The sequence below is a fragment of the Ceratotherium simum genome, chromosome 14, assembly GCF_057802395.1.
Source record: "Ceratotherium simum simum isolate JZ-2026a chromosome 14, ASM5780239v1, whole genome shotgun sequence".
Classification (NCBI taxonomy): Eukaryota; Metazoa; Chordata; class Mammalia; order Perissodactyla; family Rhinocerotidae; genus Ceratotherium; species Ceratotherium simum.
Window position 1 is genome coordinate 8,668,218 of NC_141913.1, and position 23,612 is coordinate 8,691,829.

Sequence of the window (23,612 nt, forward strand, 5' to 3'; positions counted from 1 at the left end):
TTGTCCAAACTCGACACATATCAACAGCTTACTAAACACCTCCACCTGAATGTCTACTAAGTATTAACACATCCAGAACTGAGCTTTTGATATCCTCCCTGAAACCTGCTCTTTCCTGTGAGGGAAGACGAGGTAGACTCTGTGATATGGGGGTCAAGAAAATGAAATACATGGACAATGAATCCTAGATTATATGCCTGGGTGACTGGGAAAAATAAAAATGTCCAAAAGATCACTTTTCAGTGGAAGAAATAAATGGAACTTGGGTTAGATATGTTAAGTTTAAGCTGTTGAAGAGACACAAAAGTAGCAATACTAAGAAATGCAGGACTGAGACTCATCAGAGAAGTCAAACTAGAGATGCAGATTTGGAATCATGTTTTCAAAGGTGGTTAATAAAAGCATCAGAAAAAAATGAAGGTGAGGGAAAAAAACAGAGTCTTGGAGATACTCTAGAAAACAGAAGTTGCCAGAGATCAAAAAAACAGCGCAACAGCGCCACAAAAGCAGAGCGAGAAAAAATTTTGAGATGATCAGTGTGAAATGTAACTGAAAAAAAAAAGATAGAAATTAATAATTATACCTTGTAAAAAAATATCCTTTTTTGCAGTGAAACCAATATGCAAAAGGCTCTTCTTGGGGGAAAAAAGTGAGTTGAACAGTTGTAAATTTTTATTACAAAATTTGCTTGATCAAGTTTTTGCCGTGGACTAACCAAGCGAAAGCACACTGTTCCATATCTCTAGTTAGGGTCTCATTTACTCTGAGCTAAGGCCTGTCATTTAAAAAACCTGATGGGGGCTGGCCTGGTGGCACAAGTGGTTAGGTGCGTGTGCTCTGCTGCGGCGGCCCGGGGTTCACCGGCTCAGATCCCAGGCGTGCACCAACACACTGCCGGGCAAGCCATGCTATGGCGGCCTCCCATATAAAGTGGAGGAAGATGGGCACGGATGCTGGCCCACGGCCAGTCTTCCTCAGCAAAAACGAGGAGGATTGGCAGATGTTAGCTCAGGGCCGATCTTCCTCACAAAAAAATAAAAAATAAAAAACCTGATGGAAGCCTGAGAAAAACATTATCAAGATAGACTATACCACAGCAGAAGGTGTGCTCATCGTCAGTATAAAGCCATCTTTGCACTAGATTAAAAATTCTGACTGTTTTACTTACAGTAAGAAAATGAGATATATAGCAAAAATTTTAACTAATTTTCAATTCAGATCATCTACTTAAGAGTTTCACTTAGAGTATTCTTCTTTTGATTGCTACCCTACATTATAAATTACTGCTTCTAATGAAATGGGTCTTAAGAAGACTGATATACATAGTTATGTTAGGTTTTTGTCTGGGACGGTGAAGCATTCAAGCAGAAAATGTGTCTGAATTTTCTGCAAATCTTTCTCTTTTCATTTTATTACAATGATTGATTTATTACTTAAAAAGTTTCTCAAAACTTTTATCAACTTTATGCATATGTTATAATGAAATTTATACTATTGAATCAAGATTAATTTCTAAGGGCCGGCCCGGTGGCTTAGCGGTTAAGTGCGCGTGCTCCGCTACTGGCGGCCCGGGTTTGGATCCTGGGTGCTCACCGAGGCACCGCTTCTCCGGCCATGCTGAGGCCATGTCCCACATACAGCAACTAGAAGGATGTGCAACTATGACATACAACTATCTACTGGGGCTTGGGGGAAAAAAAAGGAGGAGGATTGGTAATAGATATTAGCTCAGGGCTGGTCTTCCTCAGCAAAAAAGAGGAGGATTAGCATGGATGTTAGCTCAGGGCTGCTCTTCCTCACAAAAAAAAAAAAAAGATTAATTTCTAAGTTTTGTTGAATATTTTATGGTTATATTACGTGTTAACATAGGGGAAGCTGAGTGAAAGGTACAGGGGAACCCTCTAAACTGTTGTTTTGTAACTCTTCTATCAGTCTAAAACTATCAAAAAAAAAAAGTGAAAAAGAAATTTATACAAGAAACATGAAACTTTGTTAATATACCTTATGAAGCCTCGGCTAATTAGCTTGATGATTTAATTTACTGAACTCAGTGTAACTGAGAAGCCATAATTAGAAAGAAAACAGCCTTACTGTTTGGTTTCTTTGTGGCAGCTGACAATTCCTCCTCTTCATTTGCTGCTTGGGGGACACTATCTGCCAAACAGGATTCATACTCTTCATGTGTCGTCCGATCAAACATATCTTCCAAGCTATCATTCATTCTTCTTTCTCCATCTATAGGAAAGGGCCTTGGCTCAGGGAAACAAGCAAGCTTTTTGCTTTCTATGTGACCAATAGGAAACTTGTGGTAACTGCCACAAAATAATGCAGATGTGCACCAGACAAGAATAAATCTCCAAGTCTGGGTAGTTACTGCACATTTGCAAAAGCTTTATGTTATGACTTTAAATGTGCTATACTCATGTGAAGAGAATGCTAGTTTTTGTTATTGTCATTATAAACATTAAAAATCTTTTTCTCCGTATCAGCTCATGCATAATTCATACTAAACCAAAAGGAGTCCTACCAAAGAAACTGAGGAAAAGAATATACATCATAATGAATGATGAAAAATACTAAGTTTAAATAAAATGTGTATAAGTAGCTGGCATTAAAATCTCTATAGAATTTTGCTTATCTACTTATTTTTCTATAGTGCTGGCAAAAAAAGTATTTTATTGCATTAACATTTGGTAGTTTAGTGTTGATAGAAATAATGAATTCAATTCCATATTTGACATGCAAAGTGCTAAATTCATCTTCAGAGTACTAACTACATTTCTCATTGTATAGTCACGTTTTAAAAAACACCAGAGTTTACCAAAAAACAGAAATAGATCCAGCTGGCTAACAAACATGACAGAAGAGAAGCCTGCTAAGATTGCTCTATATAAAATAACTACCCCTCCCTGAATCCATGGTGCTCTAGTACCCTTATCCTACGTATCTTTCTCCAGCATTTACCATCATCTATCATACTACACATCTGCTCGTTTCTCTCCTATTAGAATGTAAGTTCCATGAAGTAGATACTTTTGTTTTGTTTATTCATTATTTCCAGTTCCTGGAATGTTTCCTGGTATAGAATTGTGGCTCAATATTTATTAAATGATTAAATAGTTGTTTATTTTTCATTTTGAGGGTCAAATCTGTAAATACCATATAACTACTACATGCCAGACAGTGTGCTAGGCATTCCCAAAGCATTCTGTATACGCTGCTAGTAAATCACAATAATCGCTGATGTATTTTTTGTTAGTCTGACTTCTGATTGTGAAATACTTGAGGACAGAGACTATATCCTTATTGATCTATCACAGCATCTAGTAAGTCTAATACAGAGCAGGAATATAAAAACATTTTTTGAACTGAAATATTAGCAATAATTGGGAGTCTTTATTGGTATGTTTCATTTTTAACCAATTCTAAGTATTAAAAAGGTTTACCTTATGGGTAAAATCAGGAGATTGTTTTTTTCCCAAGATGGCCTCAACATCCTCTCCTATCCCATGTGCTGCACTTACTCTGTGACCTTGATACTCCTCCCACTGAGGGGTGAGGGCTATGTTCTCTTGCTTTGAACCTGGGCAGCTCTTTGTGGCACTGTGCAACTTCTGAGGCCAGGTCATAAAAATGCCATGCACTTCTACCTTGCTCTTTTAGGATGCTCACTCTGGGAACCCAGTCTCCACGTGATGAGGAAGCTCAAACCAGCCCACATGGAAAGACCAAATGGAGAAGCTCTGAGACCGAATGAGGACAGAGATGCCAAGTCACCCCCATCTGTCTAGCTCTCTACTAGTCCAGCTCCAGCCACCATCTGTCTACAACTGCTTGAGAGACTGGAACACAGAACCACCCAGCCAAGCCCTTCCTGAATTCCTGAGCCATAGAAACTATGACAGATAAAAAAATGATTGTTGGGCCAGCCCCAGTGGCCTACTGGTTAAGTTCGCTGTGCTGCGCTTTGCGGCCTGGGTTCAGTTCCCAGGCACAGACCTACACCACTTATCAGTGGCCATGCTATGGCGGCGGCTCACATACAAAATAGGAAGATTGGCAACAGACGTTAGCTGAGGGCAACTCTTCCTCAACAAAAAAAAAAAAGAAAGAAAGAAAAGAAAAAGAAAATGATCGTTGCCATTTTAATCCTCTAAGTTATTGGAGTGATTTATTATGCATCAATAGCACTCAGAAAATCTTATTTAGCCAAAATTATCTCCACTCACTAGTTCAAGTTATAATCTCTCTTCCACATAATACTTGCTTCAAATATATTTGGGAAACTATCATTTTTTTGAACGAACTAGATAAATTTGAAGCCAACGTAGTGATACTTTAGTAGTCTCTTTTTCTATAAAAATGAGGAAAACATTTTCAGGAGCTGGTACCTGGAACAAAATAATCTTAAAAGCAAAGTATCTTCTTTTTTTTTTTTTTTTGTGAGGAAGATCAGCCCTGAGCTAATATCCATGCCAATCCTCCTCTTTTTGCTGAGGAAGACTGGCCCTGAGCTAACATCTGTGCCTACCTTCCTCCACTTTATATAGGACGCCACCACAGCATGGCCTGATAAGCGGTGTGTCAGTATGCGCCCAGGATCCAAACCCGGGCCACCAGCATCAGAGCGCGTGCACTTAACCACTACACCACGGGGCCGGCCTCGCAAAGTATCTTCTTGAGAAGAAAGTTAATTAAGTGTCATTCACTATAAAAAGACAATAAATCAATGTTAAGGTTTTTCTTTTAATAACTACTGTCCTCTCAACCCTGGCAGCCAGCTACTTGATCATATGGATAGTTACTCCTTACCAAAGAACAAAGAATTATGGCAAAGTATTATAATTTTCTCTCACTTACTGCATTTAGGACAGCAAGAGGTAAGGTGTTTCAAAAGAAATGAGGACAAGACTGGCTGTTTTAGACAGGTGGACTATGGAATACTCAGCAGAAGATAGGGAATGCACATACAGTCTGAATGTCTTTAGTTTCTAACAGATGATCATAGAAAATGCCTCTGCTTTTAGCATTGCATCCCCATGTGGCAGGTCCTAACGCTTCACTACATAAGGGTGATAAATGACAACTACTCCCAGTCTAGCTGATCTCATGTCATATACCTCTGTAGTTAGGAATGTTGCTAAGGTGTTGCTGACCAAAACCTTTCCCTTGTTCCCACCTCTTTTGGAACATTAAGGCTTTAGATGAAGAATTAACAGTTTCTTACTACAAAGCGCTGTCGATCCCTAATTTGGCCAAATCCTCTATTCTGTAGAAGGAGAATATGGCAGAGTAATTCAGTATATACATTCTTAGTTTACTGCTAATTTGTGAATCTATACTAATACTTCTTAATAGAATCCTACCCCCTTTTTTTCTTATAAAATTGCTTTGGAAAATCATATTTCTAAAACAGGCCTCTCAAGATTCCCTTTCACATCTTTTACAAAAACATTATCAAAACCAAGGATCAGCAAACTTTTTTTAAAGGGTTAGACAGTAAATATTTTAGGCACGTGGGGCCAATAAGGTCTCTGCAGCAACTACTCAATTCTGCTGTTGTACTGTGTAAGCAGCCATAGGCAAGACATAAACAAATGAGAGAGAATGTGTTCCAAGAAAACTTTATTTACAAAACTGGCAGCTGGTTGTGGTTTGCAGACCCATGGAAACGATTTGAATTCTTTCTGAAACAAAATTTATTTTGGCTAACGATTTTTTTCCTGAAATACTGAAACTCAGCTTTACTAAGAAAAATCTAATATTATCAGAACAGGAAAAAAAAAATGGTTTATGGTGAAGAGGTCACTTGTGCTCATCAGTACAATGGTACAACTATAAACTTCCCTCCACATTTTTATTAAAATTAAAAAATAATCAAATCTTACTTGGACTTTTTTCTCCCTTCTGCTCCTGCTTCTTCATTTTTAAAAGCACAGTTTCACTAACCAATGTACAGTCCATGTCCACTGTCTCTCCTCCTGCTAATCTTGACTGACTGCCATCCTATTTAAAAATTCAAAATTTTAACAATTATCCCTTTATGGCCTTATATTTACTTTAAATATAAAAATATTTTGGTAAAATATATATAACATAAATTTTACCATTTTTCAGTGTACACTTTAGTAGCATTAAGTTACATCTACTTTTACCCTTTAGGAATATAGACAGATACATCTACTTTTGCCCTTTAGGAATATAGATAGATTTAGGTTTTATTGCCTATAAAATATTTTAGCTTCAATATTCACGCATCTTCTCTCAAGCCCAGAAGAACAAGGACTGCTGACAAGGAAGAGAGCTATGCACCACTGAACGCCCCTGAGCTTCTCCTTCCTTTCTTCTCCAATCTGCCTCACAGGAATGAACAGTGATGTACATGAACAGCAATTTCATAAATCAAATTTGATTTCTTGACAGATATATATGATTCTAGCAACTGTTAAATACTTTATTAATAAGCTACCAAGTGAAAAAGAACTTCTCAAACTATATAGAACTTAAATACAAGCCAAAAAAAGTTATTTCCACTATGAATTTTAATTAAAAAAAAAAAAAACATAGTATTTAAAAAAATAGCCAGCTGGGAAAATGAAATTTTTTTCTTGATGGTACATTATTTTACAAGTTATTCAAGGAGCCAGCCCCATGGCCTAGTGGTTAAGTTTGGTATGCTCCGCTTTGGTGGCCGGGGTTTGCATCCCAGGTGCAGACCTACACCACTCGCCAGCCATACTGTGGTGGTGACCCATGTATAAAATAGAGGAAGACTGGCACGATGTTAGCTCAGGGCTAATCTTCCTCAAGCATTAAAAAACAAAAAGGCAGTGAAGGCATATGATGGATTACTTTGATAAAAAATAAAATTACTTAAAATATGTAACGAGCTTTTTGCATTATTTTAAAACTATAATATTTTTCAGTAAGGGGCTTTAAAGTCCGAAAGTACTACCTTTTCAAAAATACCATAAAGCGGGCTAGCCTGGTGGTGCAGTGGTTAAATGCGTGCACTCCGCTTTGGCGGCCCGGGGATCGCAGGTTCGGATCCCGGGCGTGCACCAACACACCGCTTGTCAAGCCATGCTGTGGCGGTGTCCCATATAAAGTAGAGGAAGACAGGCACAGATGTTAGCCCAGGGTCAATCTTCCTCAGCAAAAAAAGAGGAGGACTGGCATCGGATGTTAGCTCAGGGCTGATCCTTCCTCACACACATACACAAAAAAAACCCATAAAGTTGGAAGAATAAGCATTTTTATTTCTTAGTTTTCTGAATAAATAAATGCAGGTTTTAAGATGTATGTAATTATCTCAAGGTCACAGAGTGAGTCAGGAAAGAAGAATGACTAACTCACTAGAATAACCATATGAGCTTTGGTTTTACTTCCTAACTTACCTTTGTATCGATTACAGTAATATCCATTTTATACTGAGAAAGGTCTGCTCCTGGATCTATACTCCATTGGATATTTTCAAAAGATACATCTTAGATAAGGAGAAAAAAATACACAATTAAAAACGGATTTTAAAAATTCTCATCACTTTAAAACATTATGGGACCCACAGAATGGGAGAAAAGTTTAATAAATCAAATGTCAGATAAAGGACTTGTATCTAGGATATATAAAGAACTCTCACAACTTAATAAGAAAAGTATCCCAACTAAAAATCAGCAAAGGCCTGAACAGACAGTCCTTCAAAGGAGATACACAAATGGCCAAGAAGCACATGAAAAGATGTTCAACATCGTGAGCCATCAGAGAAAAGCGAATCAAAACCAAAATGAGATACCACTTTATACCCAATAGGATGGCTAGAATCAAAAAGATAATAAGTGCTGGTGAGGATGTGGAGAAACTGGAATCCTTACATGCTCCTGGTGGGGATGTAAAATGCGGCAGCTGCTTTGGAAAACAGTTCCTCAAAAGGTTAAACACAGAGTTAGCCTATGGCCCAGCAATTCTACTCCCATATATAACTCAAGAAAAATGAAAACATACATCCACACAAAATTATATATCAATATTCACAGCAGCATTACTCATAATAGTGAAAAATGTGAAATAGCGAAAAAAATCACAAAAGATATGTTGTATGATTCTATTTATATGAAAACTCCAGAATAGGCAAATCTATAGAGACAAAAATTATAGATTAGTGGTTGCCTAGGACTGGGGAAGAGGGGAGAGGAATGGAGAATGATTACTAACGGGTAATGTTCTTTTTGGGGTGATGAAAATGTTCTAAACTTAGACTATAGTGATGGTTGCACAACTCTGTGAGTATACCAAAACCACTGAATTGTACACTTTAATGGGTAATTTTTACCTCAATAAAATTTTTTTTTAAAAGTTGAAATTATAACATTGGAGGGGTTTTCAAAGTATGTAGATATACACGATAACTACATAAAGTATAGTTACTTAATATAAAGTGGTACAATATTAAATCTAAGTAGATTGCAAAAGGTTAAGTAGGTATACTATAATCCCTAGAGCAACCATGAAAAAAAAAAAAAACAAAAAGATAAAAAAATCAGGAATGAGAGTGAAAAAAATGTTTTCATACAGAGATTGAAACGCTTGCTGGAAGAACAACTAAAGAATGTGCTTCAGGAAAAAAGGAAAATAAACCCAGAATGAAGGAATAACTTTCTAATGAAGAATAAAAGAAAAAACAATGTATATGAAGTACAGACATATTCTGTATTTGGTGGCTGAAAAACAAAAAGACTCCTTTTAAACACAGTAAAATTATGAAAAGATTAAGGTACATATTAGAGCAAACAATGTTTTCAAACAAGAAGTTTAAAAACCCATATAAATGTATATATGCATATGGTTATAGATATACATGTAAATACAAAGAATAAGAACCGGCTACCTATGAGGTGAGGAACACAATTTGGATAATGAAAATTCTACTTTATATATTTTAAAATTCTTTTTAGTTTAAATTTTTAAAGCTTTTGTAAAGAAAACAAATAACTACATAAAATAGGTAAATCCACAAAATCACCTAAAAAATAGGTATTAAAGATCTCAATTCATTTTTTTCAAAAGCACAAGAACAGGAAAATCACATGTAAAATGAAACCATTTGGAATCATCCCCTATACACTGAAACACACAACAAGAAATAAGATATTTTTCCTAAAACAATTCAATCTATCCAAAAGATATAAATAATATAATACTCAACTTAAAATCATTAAAAAAGAGTAGAAATACTATTTATAGTAGACACACCTTGGCTGTTTTGTAGAGACTTTGTTTTAGCAATTCTACATGGATTTAATTGAAGAACTGATGCAAGTTCACATGCTCCATGGACTGACCTGGTTTTTCTTTTTATCGGCTCATGAGAACCAGCACCCTAAAACAGAAAGAATTATCAGCATCTAGATGAAATCATAAACAACCATTTTAGTCAAAATCCTTGAACATTTAACACAAACCTTCATGTCATCAAAAAGATTCTCTGTCTCGAAACTTTCACGTGGACGTAGAGGGATTTTAAAAACAGGATTTTCTTCCTTTATTTGTAATGGTGTTTTATTATCTGGAGAGGATTTACTCAAGGACTGGAGGACACATTCCTGTAAATAGGGCTCCTCTAGGGAATTTTTGATTAATGTACAGCTCCCACTTAAGGCCTTGTGGCTTGAGGAAGAGCCTTTTGGAACGGGCTTCAAAGCCTCAGAGATAGTCACCTGCCTCAATCTGATTTTAGAGATCTCACTTCCTTGGCTTTTCTCTTGACACGGAACAGCTGAAAATCGATCAGACAGATCTAGAGGTTTATCCATCACATAGTCTCCATTCATGGAAGAATGACTAGCCAGTGTAAAAGGAAAAGCATTTTCTTTATCAAAAGAGGCTTGGGGGCAGCTTACTTCATCTTCACTTTCTTCCTCAATTTTCTTCCTTTTGGATGTTCTGCCTCCCAGTGATTTCAGGGGCATCACATGTTTATCTTTATCAGTAATAGCATCTTTAATGTGATCAATACTATCCTGTTCACGTATGGATTCACTTATATTTTTATTTATAAGCATCTGCTTATTAGAAGATGACTGGCTAATGATCTTGTTCACTTCAGACCCAAGATTATGATGTGTGAAAAGAGCACTATCTTCAGATTTTGATCTAGGTTTCTCTGATCTAGAATTAGAAGTGTTGCTGAAAGGTGCTGTTTTCAGATGATTTTTTTTCCCAGTCTCTAAAAGACAAGGGGACAAACTTGTATTCAAACCTAAACTACTTTTCACATTAGATGGAGCTCCAAATACAGGAGATGATACCCGAGTAGGCAATTCTTCTGGAGGAAGAGTCTTTGAACTAGAATCTGGAAATCTAAAAAAATAAAGAGTGGTAAATTTTTTTTCCTACTAAAGAAATAGGGTAAAAATTAAAAGACAAGCATAATGAGAAAACTTTTGCTCATATAGTAACAGCAAGGTCTTATCCATGTGTTAGAGGCAGACAATTAACTAATATTTAAAATAGGGTATAGTTGCTGGCTTCTCTTCATTTAGCTAACAAAAAGCAGAGGAAAATGATACAGTAAATCTATCTCAATATCACAATAGTCCTATCTATAAATATTTTTCCTAAGTAATTTAAATAACTTCACTATAGAAGCAAATCATATTTTAATAAGTTCTACCGGGGACCCAAATTCCTTTGTTGTTATGAAATCTTGTCATAAGTAACTCCAAGAAACAAAATTCCCATACTACAGAATTGAACAAATTAAGACCCAGCCTGCCTTTAGCAGAGGGACAGCCGTGGTAGTAGAAGAGCATTAGGTTTAAGTTCGGAGACATGGGATAAGTAAGAGCACTGGCTCTAGTACTTAACAGCTATGCGGCCTTAAACAAGACATTGAACCTTTCTGGAGCTGCATTTTTGTTGACTGTAAAAAATGGAGGTAATAAAACCTATTTTAATGAGTCACTGTGACACATTAAATGTGATACACGTATCTAAAACCAAAAGCTCTTTTAAAAACAAAATGCTACATAAATATAGGATTTCTGAATGGATGTTAGTAAAAACGAGACGCAACACACCTTGGAAGCTCATCTAAGCTTACAGATGCATTTTATACAACATCCAGTTTTGGGAAATACAAACCCAGAAGGGATGACTGGGTCTTTAAAGGGGAAGAGTGAGAAGGCTGGGAACTCCTAAGTACTGCTTGATAGAAGTCCAGAAAGAATATAAAAATAATACCCATCTCTCTGCAGTAATGCAAAAAGCCCTCAATTGGTCATAAATTAGGGAAAATATTTTTTTAAATAAAAATTAATACAACCAGAATAACAAACTATATGCTGAGGGTGAGAAATAGTTTAATTATATGGAACTCACTGAACGGGATCTCACCAATACTTTTTACCAAAGTGCCCCAAATTACCTTAAACTATCTTCACTATTTCTTGTAGATTCCTCAAAAGGTTGTTTCTTGTGATCTCCTTCCAGACAGTGGTAGAGCTCATCACCAAGAGGGCTCATGGGGCCTTGAGATTCCTTCAATAGTAAAATGTAAAGTACATAAATACAATGGAAGATCATTCATCCTTAAAAAGGAATGAAATACTGATAAATGCTACGAAGTGAATGAACCTCAAAAACAGGATAAGTGAAAGGAGCCAGACTCAAAAACCACATAATGTACGATTCCATTTATATGAATTATCCAGAATAGGTAAATCTATAGGACAGAAAGTAGATGCATGGTTCAGGGGCTGTGAGTAGTGGGGAATGAGGACTGAATGCTTAACAGGGATGGGGTTTTCTTTTGGGGTGATGAAAATGCTTTGGAACTAGATAGAGGTGTTGTTGTATAATATTGTGAATGTACTAAATACCACTGAATTGTACACTTTAAAATGGTTAATTTTATGTTATGTGCATTTCACCACAATAAAAACAATATGAAGCACATTTTAAGTTTAAAGAGAGAAAAGCATCAATATTTTATTATTTTACGAAGTACATTCTATTACTGGTATATAAAACTCCAATTCCAAAAAACATTATTAAGATGAGGGGAAGGGAATAGAGATGATTATTTATACTGATGGGAGATGAATTTAAAAGGATCCTTTAGACAGCAGTGCTTCTCAAACTTTAACACGCATAAAAGTCAACTGGGGATCTTGTGAAAATGCAAATTCTCTTTCAGTAGGTCTGGAGTGGGGTCTGAGATTCTGTATCTCTAACAAACTGCAAGGTGAGACAGATACTGCTGACCTGTGGATCACACTTCGAGCAGCAAATCTTTAAAGATCAGCTCCCTTAATATACTTGGTGTCTAAACCGCTGACTTGCCAGGCTTATGGGTAGGAGGGAATTAGAAACCATTCAAACACATTTAAAGTTCAAAGGCTAAAAACTACCCACTATTACTCGAAGATGGATTTAAAACCAGAAAGGATAAAAATAACCCAAATGTAATGAAAAACCAATTCAATTTTTAGAAATTCAACAGCAAGATAATTTCGTAAGAGCACCTATAAATTTACTAACTAAAGCAAAGGAATACTGTTTTAAAGTTGTATCAAAATGAAACTTCCTTAAGATTGAAGAATTCAAGTTTTCTACTTTTAGAGATCAATTAAGAAAAAAAGTACACATGCCTGATGTAAGGAAGTACTAATGTAATAAAAAAAATCATGGGGTCAATTTCGGACCTAATCCCTAAAAATTAGGTTTATTTGGATTGGCATTTATAAGGACAAAGAAGAACTAAAGTATTTATAGTAGTCCCAAGAATTCAGCCTGTTTTTCAAATCAAACCCCACTTTAAAGGATGCTGAAAAGATCGAATAAATTCTGAAATCAACCTAAAGGTTTAAGTCTTCTCTTAGATGAAAGAGGGGAGGAGACAGGGAGGAGACAGGGGGCAGGGAAGAGGGTTGGCCAAATTCCCTAAGTCATCATCACTTCTCTAAATTTTGACTCAATCCACAACCTATATCCCAAGAATTCTAAAGACTCTAGATTTCTGGGACCTCCTACAGTAGATAATATAAATGGGCGTTCCCGGCCACATCGATTTTGTTCTATGCCTTTATCTAACGATCTTTGGAAAAAAATAATTTTTCTCTTGCTCAATTCTCTAAAAACTGACCTATAAGGACACCAATTAATTCATATCATCACCAAACTAAACAATTACTTACAGATTCTTCTTGAACACTAAGTCCAAGTGTTTCGGCAACAACTGTAGCTAAATTAAAAGATGACTTATCAGTGGGGTAACTGCTTGTTTCATGTGTTTCTAAGAAAGAAAAAAAAAACAATTATACAACTGTAGAAACTAGATGTATAAAAAAATACAAAAAAGAAATAAAAGGCTCAAAGAACCACTTTACAAGATGGCACTGGACAATTTTTTAAATTCTATGCAAAAAAAGCCCAAATATCTACTATAAACAGCAATAAGTTGCAGGTATCTAGCGTCTATACTTGCCAAACTTTTTCAGCTAAGTTTTCTATTTTTCCTAAATCAACTGAATGCACAGGTCTTTTCTGATTGCCACTGAAAAATAAATCATAAAAATAAATGGATGTATTGTGACCTAAGATATAGCATGAATATCAAACCATATTTACAGTACCTTTCATGAAAACATAGTTTGTGGGAGAGATTTTCAGCACTGCATAATTTCCGAGTTTTAAGCTAACACATATTTATACAGAAATCACCTATGTTCAAGTATTTTATGAAGTTTTATGCGTTCAGAGTTTCAAGAACTCGACAAGTATTTATGGAGCACATACTATGTTCCAGGCATTATGCTAGGCACTAGATGAAAAGAAAAGGTTCTTGTCCTCAAGGAGCTTATAGGCTATAGTTGAAATAGAAAGGTAAAAAGAAAATTGCAATAAAATGTGACAAACCTTATATAAAGGTACATGAAAAAGCGGTGATTTAAACATAGAGAAAAGACTCCTAAATCTGCCTTGGGAAATCAAGGAAAGCCACACCAAGCAATGCCTGATAGAAAGAGGAATTTGACAGGTCAACCGGACTCGTTAGAATCCTAGAGAGAAGGATTCTAGGGATGCGTAGGGGTCCACACATGAGAACCAAAATTGCATGTTCAGGGAACTACATGTAGTTCAACTGCTGGAAACCAAAGTGCAACAGATGTAGTAGCAGCAGGACAGAAGCCCAGGCAGGTCGGCGGGGGATCAGATTATGCTAAAGAGTCTACAATCTATCCTGCAGGCAATGAAGAGATTCCCAGGTTTTAACAGAGGACAGATGCAATATTTGGGTTAAAAAAACAATTCTGGCTGTGATAGGCTGATGGAGCAAGAAGCAGTCACTAACAGGCAAGAGGATTAATTAGAGTACTAAAACAGTCTGACAAGAGATGCTGACGGCCTAAACTAGTAAAATGGGGGTGCAGAAGAATATGTGTGACAGACATGCAGAAGATGGAATCAATAAAACTTGGCGACTATTTTGATATGAGAGATGCAAAAGCAGGAGTCTAGGGATGACTCCAAGTTTTTTCATTTAGGTCACTCAGAGAGGTACAGATGGTGTCATTCACTGAGACTGTAAATAAAAGGATGAGGAGTAGGTTTGACAGGAAAGTGACAATTTTAAACATGCTGAAGTTGAAGGATATCCAGGCAGACATGTTCAACAGCAGGCAAATCCACTGGTTTAGAATCCAGGAGAAAAGCCGTGGCCGCAGATATAGATTTGGGATTTATCATCATATAGGTTGTAGCAGAATACTAACTCTAGGTGAGCTTCCTCCAGAAAGAGACAGAAAGTGAGACAAGAATAGGCCCAGACCATATACACTGGGGACAGTAACATTTAAATGACAGAGAAAGAATAGCCAATACAGGAAGGTGAAAAAAGTACAATAAGAAGTTAGAGAACCCAGAGTGGCACCACTTCAAAAAGCAGAATGCTCAATAATGTCACATGTCACAGAAAGCTCAAGTAAGATCAAGACCGGGAAGTATTCATTAGATTTAACAATCAGGAGGTCCCTGATGACTTTTGCCAGAGCAGTTCTAACACAAGGAGCGAGAGAGGAAAGTGTGCGACTGTGTTCTTTTTCCCTTTTCTTGCCCCTCCATCCTCCCTTCCCCTGTACCCCTTTAGCACTCTAGTGCCCTGCCCCCTTCCCCCACTTCCTCTCCCTCTCTCAGGGGGTAGGGGATAGAGGGGAATCTTTACTATAGTGGATTCAACCAGAGTGAATAGGAGTTAAGAAAGAAGAGATATTGAGCATAGACCACTTTTTTAGCTTTGAAGAGAAGCTGTAGCTAAGGATGGAGACAATTAAGAGAGGGGTTATTTTTAAAAGATGGAGGATAACATATATGTATATGTTGAAAAGAACGAACCTGCAGAGAAGCTGGAGATACAAGAAAAGAGGACAACTGAGGGAGTCAAGTCCCGGCAGCAGCAGAGGAGAATGGGCTCGAGTGCTTAGAAGTCAGAATCTGTCATATTCAGTGCTATATCCCCAGCATCCTTTGTCAGACAGAATCTGTCTATACACATACACACATACTCACACACACTAATAGAAAATGACTTGTAACTTTCAGAACTTAAGTTTGGTACTAACATAAAATGAATAAGTGATTAACTTTGGCCAACCTTTCTAACTGGGCTCTGGACCCTCTCACCTTTTCAAGGATCTAGCAATTATTCCCTCTGTCTCCAGAATTATTCATTTCTTCATCTTTACTTGACTGTTCTACCAGCATAAAAATATGCTGAATATGCTATAATATCCCATTCTTTAAAATCCCCCCTTACCCCATGTTCCTCTCCAGCTACTGTCTCATTCCCCCTCCCCTTTACCACAAAACACCTGGAAGGACTTGTAAACAAGTGCACTCTCCACCTTCTCTGCTCTTAGTTTCTCTTCACCGTGATCCAGTCTAATACATCACCCTTACTTACACTTTAACAGTTCACGTTAAGGGTTTAACACAATGATCTCCATGTGACCAAATCCAGTGGTCAATTCTCAGTCTCCATCTTCCCTGACTTATTAGCATCATTTGCCACATCTGACCACTCCCCTCCTCTCTCCACTTGCCTTAAAGGACACGACTTGATTTTACTTCTCTATCTCACTGGCAGCTCCTTCTCTGGTTACTTGGTTGGTTCCCCCTCATTTTAACAACCTCTAAATCACCACCTTTGACAGCTGCGATATCGCCTCTAAGAGGGTGAAAAATGGTTCTTGGGGGGGGCTAAAAAAATCTCTTTTTATGTATAAGGCACAGATATAAATATACTCATACAGTATATCTGTGGTATTAAAATTCCATGGGAGAAGGAATTAGGGGAAAAAAGTGTCTAAAAAGGCTGGGGTGGCTGTAATAATGAAAAAAGGTTGAGATCAGTTCACATACAATGGAATGCCCCAGGGCTAAGCACCTGAACTTCTTCCCTTCCCTGTCTACACTCACTTGCTTACATGCTAACAACTTCCATTCATATCTCTATCCTAGACTTCTCTAAACTCACATCCACCAACCCATTCAAAATCTTTACCAGAATGTCTATCCAGCATCCCAAGCAGAATATCCTCAAAACCAAACTCCTGCTTCCTAACCACCCGCACCCCCACCCTGCAATCCTGCTGCTCCCAGTCTCCTCCCTCTCAGTTAACAGCAACTCGAAAGAATTGCCCAGACCAGTCTCCCCTGCACTCACTCTGCCCCAGCCACACAGGCCTCCTTAATGCTCTTCAAACAAACCAAACAGCACCCTCACCTCAAGGCCTTTGTGCTCGTTGACTTCTCTACCTGGGATGCCCTTCCCCCAGACATCCATGTAACTCACTTGCTTCCCTCAGTCTCTGCTTCAATGACACTTTTTGTGTGTGTGTGTATGTGTGTGTGAGGAAGATTGGCTCTGAGCTAACATCTGCCAATCCTCCTTTTTGCTAAGGAAGACTGGCCCTGGGCTCACATCCATGCCCATGTTCCTCCACTTTATATGGGACGCCGCCAAAGCATGGCCTGACAAGCGGTGCATTGGTGTGCGCCCAGGATCTGAACCGGCGAACCCCAGGCTGCCGCAGCAGAGCACGAGCACTTAACCACTTGCGCCACTGGGCTGGCCCCTCAATGACACTTTTAAAGTGAGGCTTTCTAATATTCCTTCTTACACTGCTTTATTTTTCTTCAGAGCACTTGCTTCCACCTAACATACATTTGCTTATTTTCTTTCTCTCCCAACTAGACTGTAAGCTCTATGAGGTTAAAGACTTTGTTTTGTTCAGTGCCTGGTATACAGTAGACCTACTCAAATATTTGTTGAATGAATGAGTAAACCATAGTAAACCCTTGTTTACTTAAAATTATTAGCAATTTGTATTAATAGGATGAAGCATTAATATGAATTAATAATAGTATAACATTACTTTCCAATAAGAAAAAGACTGCTGAACGATTAGCAATTCAAATAAAATTATATGGAAAATATTTTAAAATATCATCTAATTCAGAGTGTTGGCCCCTCTTAACCCACCAATAACTATAAATTTTAAACTTATAAAGTAATCTCAATATCTTGCTTACTAGCCATTGGAAATTGACTTTGATCACAAGTCTCAGCCACCAGAATTTCATTTTCGTTAGGCTTATGTTGTAGATGAGTTGAAGATTTTGGAACTTTCCTCAATTCTAAGGGAAAAAAGAGGCGATATTACATATAAACAAACCATCATGAAGAAAAATATATCAAAATATTTTGATAAGACAGTACAAACCTGTTTTTCTTGTATGAGAAATGCTATTCTACTGATAAAATTTCAATATGCTAATGAAAAGTTCATCTCTTCAGTGTCACTAAGAAACAAAGCTGGAAGTTGTGACAGTGGGGCAGAGAGGATTAGAATTTGTACACAAGCTTCTTCTGATCTAAGTCTCCTAGAGTTGTAATATTTTAATGTATCTTCTTTTCCTTGTATATTTGTTGCAAATCAGTAGGTTAATTTAAAATGAATACTGTATCATATATGTCCACAATCTTTATTTTAGAGTTTCTATTTTCTGGAAGGAAATCCTGAAACATGCTTTCTCAGAAATCATTCTATTGTTTAAGGAGTTAATTCAAAGAAAACCAAAAGAAGGACAAAGTAAAAGGAAATAGATTTTTACCAATTATAACTCAAAAATAGTATTAAAAAGCACTATAAACTTGAAAATAAACAAGCAAGAGTGGTTAGAAAGAGAAAAGGACTAACTAGTCATTAAATCAGTTTTAAAATAATTTGCATGGCTCGAAAGTTACTTTCTATTTTAAAACAAAAATTTCAGATTTCAAGTAAAAATGATCAGAGTAAGAGTAAAGCAGACAAATTAAGTTTTTAAATAGTTATACGTTATTCTCATACAATGAGGAAATATACCAGAAGCATTTATACTAGATACAAAAGACTTTCCTAATTGCTGTGATTTGCTTTTCTGAATATTCTTCTTACACATGCATTTAAACATGATCTAAATTATGCAGTTGCTTATCTGTGGTGATTCATGTCCTGTGTGATGGCAGACTAAAAGGCCGATGAATGTTCAACTATGATATTAATTTTACTTTAGCTCCTAATTACACATAAAATTTTTAACAGTTCTTCTGTTTTCCACTAGATGGTGATACAAGCTCATATAAAATGGGGAAAAATTGTGCCAATTTTCCAATATCAAAGAACAAGATCTACTTATTTTTTTAAAGGCATAGCTACTGCCAACAATTTATTTGCATTATAAAAATATCTCTAGGACTACGTACACCCCTTTCCTGCAATGCTTTCCTTGTTACAAATAAAGTTTAGGTTAAAAACTAAAGTCTTTACCATTTACTTTAGATCAACATTAAAAGAATAATCATTATATCACGTCACATGATAAATTTCAGGGCTACATGAAAAGGTAGTACCAAAGCAATCAGCAGAAATGGTAACCTGGCCTGGAATTAGAACTATGACACTTAGAAGCCATCAAGCAGATACATTATAAAGCCATTTCTTGATTACCATCAATTGCTATAAATTCTAACAAATAAAAATAGCCTGTTAAAGACAGCTCCAATGGTGTGAGGAACTGTGGGCAAGACCTGCAAAGTACAAAAGTCCAGAGCCAGGAAGATCCATATTTGAATTTTGACTCATCTACTTACTTGACACGAGACTCTGAGTTAACTCCTCTAAAGAACACATCTTTCCTCATCTATAAAACCAAGGTGCTAATAGCTACCTTGCAAGCCTGTCGTGAAAATTAAAATATAGTAAAATGTACTCAAATCACTCAGCATAATACCTGGCACACAGTAGGTGAAAAATTTTTTGTTTTTTATAATTTTATTTATTTATTTTTTTCCCCCAAAGCCCCAGTAGATAGTTGTATGTCATAGCTGCACATCTTTCTAGTTGCTGTATGTGGGACGTGGTCTCAGCATGGCCGGAGAAGCAGTGCGTCGGTGCGCGCCCGGGATCCGAACCCAGGTCGCCAGCAGCGGAGCGCGAGCACCTAACCACTAAGCCACGGGGCCGGCCCAAGTAGGTGAAAATTAAGGTTAAGTTCCTTTCCTGTTTCTTTCTATCCCACTCAGATATATACACATAAGTATATTTTTAAAATCAAAAGAAAAGAAACTATTCACTGTATTTATGAAAAGCTGAGTGTTTATATATTCAGATGAGCAATGCACATCTATACATAACACAGGCAGAAAATGCCTTCCCAGTCACTTCACTAATGGAAGTTGACTCACAGTTGTAACATAAGTCACCTGACAGTGACTGTCTTCTTTCCACTCGATTGAGTACCATAAAAACTAACAACAAACACTTTTTTTTTTGCAAAACCAGAGAACTGAAATACTCCTCCAACCTTACCGTCTGTACACACGGGGTGCTCCAGTTTAGCATGTGTTTGTTCTACGTATCGGACATGGAGGTTCTCCTTTCTTCGCAGCCGATTAATGCCAGAAAATGAAAAGGCTGTTATTGGTGAATCTGGAATAACATTTTCCTCAGATTCAAGCTCAGTTACTTGATGCTGTTGATCATTCCTAGAGGAAAATAATGACACTTCAAGGAAAATTAATTCAACAAATATCTATTAAAACATCTTCCATATAATATGGAGCTACAGCAGAACACAAGTATGAAGCTATAGAGAGAGAATTCCCTGCATCTAATGTTCCAGATCTAAATACAAGGATTAGAGTACCAAGTGGGGAATATTATTGTGAGAAGTGAAGTACAAAGTGTGGTCACCAGCACTTGAGATGAAATTAAAAGAATTTCAAATAGCAGAGAAAATCAGCAGAGGATCCACATAGTTTGAGTGAAGGCAGGCAATTCTATGTACTTGTGTTAGAGAAGGGCGAGCTCAAGTACCAAAGGAGAGCCTTGATTAAGTGCTGGAACTACAGAAGGAGACCCTTGATTAAATGTGCACATAATTAAGAAGGCAAGAGGAAAGCAATTAAGGTTTTAGAGCATGGAAGTCATGTGATAATCTAGCAGCAGTGTGCAGCAGACTGACTAGGACAGAAAGGAGGCAAGGAAATCAATTAGGCGTGACTATATTAATAGTCCATGCAAGAGCTTCTGTGCCTTTGAACTAGAATGTTGAAAACAGGAATGGAAAGGAAGGGACCAATGTTAAACATTGTGGTAACAGAATCATCATGACTTGGCACACAACAAATATAGGATGATAAATAACATTAACACTGATAATATCAACATCTGTTGTGGGTTTCCACTGCCAGGCACTGTTCAAAGTGCTACACATATGAGTTTAATTATCACAACTATAGGAAGTATTATTACTCTCATTTTACAAACGAGAAAATGAAGACACAGAAGTTAAGTCACTTACTAAAATAGTAAGTAACAGAACCAGAATCCAAATCTCAGCGGTCAGACTCCTGGGACAATACTGTTAACCATTCAACATGTTATCCTTAGTGCAGACCATGAGACTAATGACCGACAAGCAGGAGTCAAACTTTGAGTTTCCACCACTGCTGCTAACAGGCCCCGTTACAGTCTATTCTCAACACGTCAGCCAGAACAGTCCTATTAAAAGTTAAGTCTTATTATGTTACTCCTCTGATTAAATCCTTCCACATTTCCCAATTTCACCGAAAACACAAGTCAAAGTTCTTTTAATGATTCACAAAGTCCTACATGATCTGATCGCCCCCCTGCCCCTATTACCTCTCTGACCTCTTTTCTTTTTTTTTTTTTTGGTGAGGAAGATCAGCCCTGAGGTAACATCCGTGCTAATGCTCCTCTTTTTGCTGAGGAAGACCGGCTCTGAGCTAACATCTATTGCCAATCCTCCTCCTTTTTTTTCCCTTTTACTCCCCAAAGCCCGAGTAGATAGTTGTATGTCATAGTTGCACATCCTTCTAGTTGCTGTATGTGGGACAAGGCCTCAGCATGGCTGGAGAAGCGGTGCATCGGTGTGCGCCCGGGATCTAAACCTGGGTCGCCAGTATCGGAGCGCACGCACCTAACCGCTAAGCAATGGGGCCGGCCCGACCTCTTTTCTTTTTATACTCTACTCCAGCCATTCTTGCTTCCTTGAGATTCTTCAAACACAGAAGGCATACTCCTACCTTAGGTTCTTTGTTCTAGCTGTGCCATCTGCTTGGAATGTTCATCCCCAGATATCACATGGCTAATTATCTCCTTCAAGTCTTTGCTGGAGTTTTACCTTCTCATCAATGAACATGCTGTTTACAACTGCAACTCCCTTCCCACACGCCAGTACTCCTGTTCCTTGTTATTCTACTCTATTTACTTTATCCATTGCATTTACTACTCCTTAACATAGTCTATAAGTGATTTGCCTATTGCTTACCTGCCAGAATGTAAGCTCTAAGAGGATAAGGATTTTGGTTCACTGATGCATCACAAGTGTCTACAATAGTAGGCACTTGGTAGGTGCTCAATAAATATCTGTTGAATGAATGAATATGAGAGAGTCCCAGATTCCACTAGAAAAACAGATTTGTGCTGCTCTGGGCACATGTTCTTGCCCAACTCAATTCAGGGCCAATGGCACCTAAAGACTGGATTTGGATCGAACTGTGGTTGAGAAAAATAAAGTTAATTAATTCAATTGACTTTTCCATGTCAAACCATTACTGATCTATTTGCCAACCAATTCAGGCTTTATGTGACAAAACCAGTTTGTTCTATTATACTCATATCAACTTTCAATACTATTTCCAAACAAAGAATAATATGAGAGTTTTATAAACTATGATCAACAGAAATTCTAAAAAAAAATTAGAAGACAAAGATTAATTTTTCCCAGCATAGATTTATATCTTAATTTCCTGGATAATATCAATCCTACCTGTGGTCTATAATCCTATATTCAATACTGAGGAAAACCTTTAGAGCTAATATCTAATTTTTAATCTCTCCCTACAATTTTACTGTCTTATTCTGGAAAAACAGAGGAAGCCCAAGTCATATGAGAAAGTCTTATAAATTAATGAAGTGTGAAATCCACCTGACCTAGCTTTAACTAATCACATCACAGCCTACCTGCCTATTAGTCATAAAAATTCAACCTGAAACATGAATGAGTCACGAGAAGAAACTGATTTCCTGGCAGAGTCAATCTAGAAGTAGCTAGGATCACAAAAGGAAAAACAAAACAAAACAAAAGCAAAACTAGCTCCAACTAGCACTGTCCAAACTAAGTAAACAAGCGCTGGCTCTGTCCTCTTTTGTCCTTTGTCATAAAAGAAAAGGGAAAAAAACAAAACAACTTCCATGTGTTAACCAAATTTCTTCTTTAAAGCATTAGGTCTCACTCTGATTTTCTGAGAAAAGTTTAACAAGTTCTTGCCACAGCTATTGGTTAATTACGCACACTAGTCATCTTTCTCCTTCCATTTTCCTTTTGAATGGCCTGAGAGTAAACTTTTTTGGTTGTCTGTTTTATTTGTAGGCATCCCCTTAAATTACTGTCAAAACTATTTTAGTTGTTCTTTTTTCTAAAGACCTATAATGATCCAGGGTCTCCCTTCATAAAGAGTCTGTGAAAAAGTTTTTAACTTCCAGCTTTTCTCCTAAAGAACTTATATTTCCAGTTAAAATATAATTCAAACTTAATGAAGCAGCTATAGCCATCAAGTTCACTAAACATTCTGATTTTCAAAAAAGGGAAGAAGAGGATTCCCTAAAAACAAACTAGTGAGTCTGATACCCTGATCTCTTGGAACCAGTATAAGTTTATTATATGAATAATTTAAATAAGACTAATTTTAAAAACAAGGGCTATTAAACCAGTGGTTCTGAGGAATGTTTTATTGTACATCTAGCTCTCAGGAAGGCATCTGACAATGATTCTCTTGATATCTTCTTATTGTAAACAAAAAGAAGAAATACAAACTTGGTATTAACAGAGAAAGACAGTCTCCTAACTGACGGAACAATATCACACAAAAAATTATCATTAACGAGGGAAATCTGTAGTAGTATGCCTAACGGTTCCATCCTCAGGCAGGTTTTAGTCAACATCTTACTTATGATTTTGAGGCAGGGCACTGATGGAATAGTTATCAG

The 23,612-nt window shown here is 37.1% G+C and overlaps 1 protein-coding gene across 7 annotated transcripts in view; it reads right to left on the reverse strand.

Annotated features, from left to right (window-relative positions):
* The window catches only part of RBBP8 (RB binding protein 8, endonuclease), a 106,666-nt gene that overhangs the window by 12,319 nt on the left and 70,735 nt on the right, over nt 1-23,612 (reverse strand). For 6 of the 7 annotated variants that reach the window (XM_087438982.1, XM_087438984.1, XM_087438980.1 and 3 more), the window contains exons 7-15: nt 19,908-20,083; nt 17,590-17,694; nt 13,194-13,291; nt 11,423-11,535; nt 9,459-10,356; nt 9,250-9,376; nt 7,398-7,486; nt 5,889-6,006; nt 2,092-2,235 (exon numbers count right to left, since the gene is read on the reverse strand). In XM_087438982.1, the coding sequence (XP_087295108.1) occupies nt 2,092-2,235; nt 5,889-6,006; nt 7,398-7,486; nt 9,250-9,376; nt 9,459-10,356; nt 11,423-11,535; nt 13,194-13,291; nt 17,590-17,694; nt 19,908-20,083 (1,868 nt within the window). The remainder of the gene's footprint in view (nt 1-2,091; nt 2,236-5,888; nt 6,007-7,397; nt 7,487-9,249; nt 9,377-9,458; nt 10,357-11,422; nt 11,536-13,193; nt 13,292-17,589; nt 17,695-19,907; nt 20,084-23,612) is intronic. The other variant, XM_087438986.1, reaches the window with a different exon arrangement.